Here is a 7,671-nt window from a genome sequence, read left to right as displayed (position 1 = left end):
TTTGCACTCTGTAAAGCTGAAAATTAAACGAATGCGAACTTCATTTAAAACTTTAAAAAATGTAATCGCCGAAAATTGTGATAATAAAACTTTTATACTCGAACCCAATAAATTTAAATTATTTGAAATAAAATTGAATCGCTTAAAAGTTAATAATTTTGTAATTACTAATCATACTTCACAAAATTCAACCAATTTAATTTTAATTGCAAAGTTAAAACATATAAGGAAAAAATTTAAAAAATTACGTTCAATATGTAAATTCAGAGCTCTAAAATCGTTACCATTTAAAATTACAGAAATTATTCATTTACTGATAAATAAATTTTAGATAGTTCAATTGTGATCTTTTTTTATTTTTAACTCAATTTTAAAATTTATAATCTTCCTCTAGAATTATTATTTATTCTTGAAAATTTCCAATAAAATATTAAAAAATTTGGAATTAATATTTGCTTAAATATCCAACTAAAACGTGGATACTTATAAGATGCTATAGTATGATTCTAATTTTTTAAATTGTACAATTTTAAGTTTTTCAATTCAAAATTGCTTTATATTTACGTCTAAATTTATTAAATTCAAAACTGACTTATTGTACAATATTTATTGTATACTTATTGTACTACAATATTGTGAAATTTAAAATCCGAAAATGCCACAAATGAATTAAAAATTAACTTAAGGGGGTAGGGTAGCTTAACGTTAAAAAAATCGATTTTTCGTGAATTTTGTTGAAAAAATTTTAATTTATAAGAGCACGCATGTTATGGCATTCGATGTACACATATTTGAACTTTTCTCAATAATTTTTTCATGTTAAAGTATAAACAATTGATAGAATTACAGTCATTCTCCGGGGAGTCCAAGAAAAAAAGGCGCAAAACGGGGCCCCTAATGCCACAGCATTGGATTATCCTAATCGAAAAGTTGAACGGCATTTTTTAAGAATCAGTTGTACTTTGAAAGTCAAAATTTGATTTTTCCGGTAAAAAACGCTCGTTTTTCGTCTAATAAGAAAAAGCAATAATTTTTTAAAAACGATCGTTCAATCCTCGTGTAATGATATCTAGAATAACTGGTTCAAATTTGGTAATGATTGGATAAACCGTTTTTGATCAATCGCAGGCCCCGTTTGAAAAACGTGGTTTGGAGAAAAACGCGTTTAAAGTTTTAAAACTAGAATCGAGTGAAAAGAATTACTTTTGAAATGTTATACTTTTAGAAAATATAACGTACAAAAATTCGATTTTTTGTTGCCTGCAAGGTATCCTACCGCCTTAAGAAAACTGCTTGAAGGCGTCAAATATTAAACCGTTTTGTAATTGTGCATTCATAACTATAACTTTAAGTTAAAATTATAGACATTTTAAAGAAGTTCATTCATTTATATTATTATTACCATATCATACCATTTAGTATCAAGTGTCACTCTAAAGTTTCCAGTCGTTTAGAGTCTAAACGACGGGATATGTTTTTTTTTTTACTAAGAAATATTATTTCTATACAAAAAATCACTGTTTCCGGAATTGTGAATATTGCGAGAATTATTGTGAGCTATTAGAGTTAACTTATTCTCAGCAATTTGAAAATTATAATGATGCTTTCTAATTAGAAACTTTCAAAAATACAAAACGCGCGAATTATAAAATACGAGAAACCACCACCCTGATTTTAGTTTAAAATTCGGAAAATATTTAAGGTAGGACGACAATAATAACTGCGGTTTATTTGAAAAGGTATATTTTAATTAACCATTATAGAAGGTAATAATTTTTAATTTACATAGTATTTTTACATCGATATATTATTATTCAGTTATATACATTTGACAACATGATATATTACTAAGCACCTTAGGTACCATCTAGTTCACTTTTCACAGCCATACAGATATTTTGCTTTCCTTCAGTGAACGAATATAAATACATATATAGATGTACAGGTCTGCGCGCTCTCGCGCCTCTAATGCATTACGCGCATAGATGAATATATTTTCATGTGCACTATTATGTACATACGTAAACTATACAATTGAAAATGAGCCAAGCTCACTCGTACATCTCGCACCATTCCCTACATTTCAACGAGTCCAAAGATACCAAAGATATCCTCTGATTCTCTTTTCGCTTTCGTCAACTTTGGTTAGAATATTTTTCTCATTTTTCGTTGTAAAAAAAGAAAACAGGCAAAAAAAATAGAAGTCGCGCGCTAATAAAAAAAAAATCTGAGTAGACGTCGCGACAGTCGGGCATTGTGTAAAAATGTCTCTTTGCATTCAAGGCATGCTCGCAAGTTTATTATAAAATAATTCTATCCTTTAAAAATATACACTGTCGGTAACTCTCATATACAAAAATTGCACGCAGCTAAGCTTAAAGAAACGGTTCTAAAAATGGCAAACATGATTCGTGACTCGGAACGGTGACGCAATCCTCCACAAACGAAAAAAAATTCTTTTCTAACAATTAAGATTTAAATACATCTCAATTTCGAAAATCGACCCAGAATCGATAAATTCATAATTTCTTAATTTTAGGTCGTTTTTCAATTAATAATTTAATTGTTCTGCTCTTACAATACGTAAGCACTTGTACAAATCATAAAAAAAATGTTTCCGTCTTCAGACCACACCGATCTTGTCCATTCAATTTGTAAATTGTAAATTGTAAATACCTAAATTTGTAAATTTGTACAAATTTTCGAAATTCATACAAATTTGTAAATCCCTATAAATAATAACTGAATTCTCACACTCAGTGTCCAGAAGTAATGCGTTACTTGAAAAGTATAGTTTTTTAAATAACAGTAACGTGTAACGAGGTCGTTTTAGTTATATTCTGTTTTCAATTCTAGTTTACATAAACAAAAAAAGTTTGTGAATAGTTTGCTTATTAGAATATAAGATGCGATAATACTAAAATATTTAAATTTTCAGTAATCTTTTAACTCACGTAGATTTTGAGCCCAATATAAGAATGTTGAAAAAAAAACGAAAAAATTATGCTAGTAAATTGTAAATGTGATGCTTCGTGGAAAACCCCGTAGTGATATTTTCTTCAAGAAAGAATTAGAAGAAATTGTCAAATTTATAATTCATAAACTATAAGAAAAAAATATAATATTGTCTAAAGAAAAATTAGTTGAATGAAAGCTTCAAAATATCAGCGAAACAATCCAGCTGTTTGCATATTAACTTGAACTTGATTTTATTCCATTCTAGAGAATTCACTATAACTAAATTAAATTAAGTTAAATTGCGTCTCACTTGCAATTCTCTTGAATTTAATAGAATACATTAAAAAATTACATTTTACACCAAATAAAATGTACTCAAGTTCCAATAAATTCAATTAAATAAGTTCAAGTCAATTAAAGTGAAATCAATTGAACTTCACAGAATTTAGGTCCAATAATCAATTAATTTCCACTCTACTGATTCAAGAAGATTCAAGGCATTTGAGTGAATTCCACTAAATTAAATTCAATTTAATTGGATTTATATAAATTCAAGTGAATTTTACTAAATTTGAGTAAATTAAAACGAGTTAAATTGAATTAAAAGTTAAGTCAATTCAATTTAAGGCAAGGGAGTTTTACTGAATTTTACTACGTCTAAGGTCACATGAATTCAACTGCATTCAGATCAGTTGAAACGATTTTACTAAATTCAATTCAACTACGATTAATTGAACTGAAATCCATTAAATTAAGTCAATTCAACTCAAATCAAAACAATTCCACTAAATTCTATTACATTTTAATCAATTAAAACGAATTACGAAATTAAATGCAATTCAACTAAAGGCAAGAGAGATATTACCACTGAATCATAAAACAGCGAAGTCACTTCAAACTAATTTCACTGGGTTTGAGTAAATTCATATCAAGGGAATCCCAGTCAATTCAAGTATATTCAAGTCAGAACAAACGATTTTGACTGAATTCAATTTTATTATTCTACTGAATTTAATTAAATTGAACTCAAGTCAAGAGAATTCCACAGAAAAAATAAATAAATTCAGCTAGATTGAAGAGAATTGTACGGGATTAATTTGAATTTAGTGGAATTTCTTTGATTTAATTGTAATTACGTGACAGTTGAATTAGCTTAAATTGTTATATAATTATGACAATATACGTAAATGCTATTCTGTAGAAATTACTGCAATTGATTTGACTAGAATTGATTTAAATTCACTCAAGTTGATTTAAATTTAGTGGAAGGTTTGTCGTATCCGTTACATTTACTTAAATTTACTAGAATTCATTTTAATTTATTTGGACTGACTTACATTTACTAGATTTCAATTGAACTAAACTCAATTCACGTAATTTTAAATTCATTACAATTGATTTCAATTTAATTAAAGGCAACTGAATGACAATTAAATTCGGTTGAACTAAATTGACTTCGAATAACGGATTATTGAAATGTTCCGATAAATTGATATTTCCTAAAGTTTAATTCTTCAAATCGTCAAAACTCCTCAAATTTTTGAAACAAATCACTCTACAATTGCTCCCGTTTTTCCTTTCTCAGAAAACGAAACTCTAATTCAATTTTTACTTAACTGAAGTAACGTCAAGGTAAAGCTTTACCTTCTCTAGTCTAGGGAACCGTAACACGTTACAAAACTATTCAAAAGTAACGATACCTCCAACACGGTTACTTCTAAGACTAAAAATTTCCGAACACTGTCTAAACTCGAAAACCTTTTTTTCCGTGGGTGATGGAGTTGCATTTTTGATTTGAAAAAGTAAAAAATAGGCTGGACCAGCGTCAAACAATGCTTTCTCTCTCAGACTGGATGTCGTATCCGGCAATGACACCACGTCTAAGTGACGCATCACTATTTCTCAATCCGTTGCCATTAAACAGATTGACTAACCAGCTTTTGATAGAATTCCTGGCGGAGGATTTTTTATCAGGCACATTTTCGGCACTCGGGGTCGGGACGACTTGGTCGAGAGAACGCCATCGTTTGACTGGGACAGCTTCTCCGATGCATCCGTTGTCATCGCCCAAAAGTGGAATTTCGGCTTCGTTGGTCGAGTTTTCAGCACGAGGCACTATTATCACATTGCCGTTGGGGTAATTGTTATTTAACACTTTGTCTGTAAGATTTGTCTTTGAATGTGTCCTTGTCCACTTGTCACAATTCTCCATCGACCTGAAACTCTTCTTGGTATCTTTCCAAGGAAGTTGTGAAGACTCGAACCGCTTGTTGTAGAGTTCCGAGGGGAAGGGATCAAGAGAACGAGATTCCCGGATGAGTGAGGGATAGTCGCTCGTTGAAGAAGAGGATGCGATGGTGGAGAGAACTCGGTTGTTTTTCTTCATGCTCGGCCTGTCGAGGAAAAGATCGTCCAAGGCGAGTTTGATATTGGCTGCTCGGTTCTCGGCTTCCTCTTGGATTGTCAGGTTGTCCAGGGTAGTTTTAGAAGAGCTCTCCATGAGGAAGAGAGGAGATCGGTCGAGTTTGCGGACCAGGAGGTGACGAGGGAGGGGACTTGAACCTCCGCATTGCGATGAGGAGTCTTCGGGCGTCGGCCTCGGGACGCTCGATTGCCTTCTGCTTCCAGCTCCTAATCCTCCGAGTAAGGAAGGTTGGCGAGAGTCAGGATTTAACTTCGGACTCCGCCTGGGTCTGCAGAATAAGGGAGGAAGGTCGTTGATGTCAACCTGAAAACATTTTTAAAGAGTGCTCTTCATCCATTTCATTTCAAAGACGTCAATTATCTCTATATTATGAAAATATTTCGCCGCCAACGCCATTTCAGGAATCGGGACCCTCTCCAAATGAGCGCCCGACCGACTTCCCTAAAATGCCCTTATAACTTCCATGCCAAAATTTAACAAAATATTTACATTTAAGGATGTACATTTTTTTAAATAAGTATAATACTGACTCTTAGAAAAATTTGTTGAATTTCAATATAATTTCATTCCATGATTTTGTTGTGGCAGTTATAATCTCTCTTTTGAATAGAAGTTTTTTTTTTAAATTAAAATCTAAACAATGTTAGATTCAGTCTTTTTTTTTAAGACTCAAATCCAGAAATATGAAATGGAAGCTTTGAACACTTTTGAATTCAAATGTCAAAATAATGGAAATATAGAAATTATGATTTTTTATAAATTAAACAGTTTATAGATTTCTGGTTGAAAAATACGAATCCAGATTATCATTTTCAATGCTCTAAATGAAAGGATAAATCAATACATTCGTAAAATGTTCATATTTATATCATTTTAAGCAATTTTAAGTTGAAAAAATAAAAAATTGAACCATTTAAGATTTGTTAAAACTGAACACTTTTTGTATTAGAAGTTAAATAAGTTTTATTTGAAGTAATTTCGAATTAATAATTGTAAAGTGTTCAAAGCTTTAATTTAGCACTCTGAAATTACAAAGATTCAAGGCTATTTCGAATAATTTAATTTCAAATTGTATAGTTTTGAATATTTAATTTATACCTTCTGATTTTAAATGCGCCGTCACATATAGCTAAGCATTGAAAAAATGATTATTTTTTTTAAACAAATTTTCAAATTGAATGGGTTAAGAAGGGAATATTAGATTGAAAAAAACAGTTAAATAAGGTTTGAAATATAATAAAAGCGTTCAATTATGATTTAATTAATTTGAAGTTATTTAAATATTTTAAATAGATTATAAGGTTTCAATTCTAAGTTTATTTTGAAAAGATTCAGAATCGTATCGTAAAATGAATTTTTTTAAAATTTTTGAATACTGAAACTTCAAACATTTTTAACTATGACTTGTTTGAGTTTTTAAAACTGCGATTTAAAATTCTTTAAATTGAAAATATACGATTAAATATGAATAATTATTGTGGACAATTTTTTAAGTAAAATAATTTAGAATTAAGCATTGTAAACTAAATAAATTGCATTCTATCACGTGATATGTAATTCGCGATATTTGAAGTGATTAAATAGATTTTTTAATAAAAACTTGTAAAATTTCAAATCAAAAAATAAATTGCATTGTCAATTTTCAGTTTTCCGGGTTTTCCAGTTTCCCGATCCAGCAGCCACTATGTATTTATTTAAAAATATAATTTAATCGTTGGAAATGTGTTGAGAGTTTAGAATCATCATTTCAGCTTTCGATTCTTTATTAAATAGATAGGTTGTTTGAATAATCGTTTCATTTGATTAATTCATTGTTTTAATAGCTCAAGATCATTAATAAATTTTAAAAGAATTACACAGGCCGACAAAATTTGACAAAGGTCCGGAACCAGAGACCAGACCTAGTATACCCGAAGGTTTTTGCTGCGCTGAATCCGAATCTGACCTCAGAAAAATTCCATCACCCTCAGTTTTCGAGATATTGTAACCTAAAAGTGCAAAAAACACCGTTTTTTGCTATATTTGAGGTTACATAGCATCTTGAATAAATTTTTTTTTCAAAAACGGGCGAAAGCATCACAAAGGAGCACCCTTGCCCTCTGAAATCCATTTTTCAGATTCAAGATAGCTTTTTTTTCATCGATATATCATTGATTGAAGTTAAGTATTCGATCGAAAAAATCTACATATAGGTTTTTGAGGTTACTCATTAAGAATATGAAGTCAGATTTTGAAAATTCAATATGGCTGCCATTTTGGATCCGCCATTTTGAAGTGTTAGGGCGGAG

At 30.2% G+C, this 7,671-nt stretch overlaps 1 protein-coding gene across 2 annotated transcripts in view; it reads right to left on the bottom strand.

Annotated features, from left to right (window-relative positions):
* Window positions 1-1,731: 1,731 nt before the first annotated feature.
* LOC117177775 (receptor-type guanylate cyclase Gyc76C-like) overlaps window positions 1,732-7,671 on the bottom strand; it is a 245,150-nt gene continuing 239,210 nt past the window's right edge. The window contains exon 20 of one of the 2 annotated variants that reach the window (XM_033368688.1): window positions 1,732-5,686. In XM_033368688.1, coding sequence (XP_033224579.1) covers window positions 4,784-5,686 — 903 coding nt within the window. In that variant the 3' untranslated portion in view covers window positions 1,732-4,783. The remainder of the gene's footprint in view (window positions 5,687-7,671) is intronic. The other variant, XM_033368687.1, reaches the window with a different exon arrangement.

Source organism: Belonocnema kinseyi, chromosome 8 (genome assembly GCF_010883055.1).
Source record: "Belonocnema kinseyi isolate 2016_QV_RU_SX_M_011 chromosome 8, B_treatae_v1, whole genome shotgun sequence".
In the NCBI taxonomy this organism is placed as follows: Eukaryota; Metazoa; Arthropoda; class Insecta; order Hymenoptera; family Cynipidae; genus Belonocnema; species Belonocnema kinseyi.
This window is presented reverse-complemented; position numbering and strand designations above follow the sequence as displayed.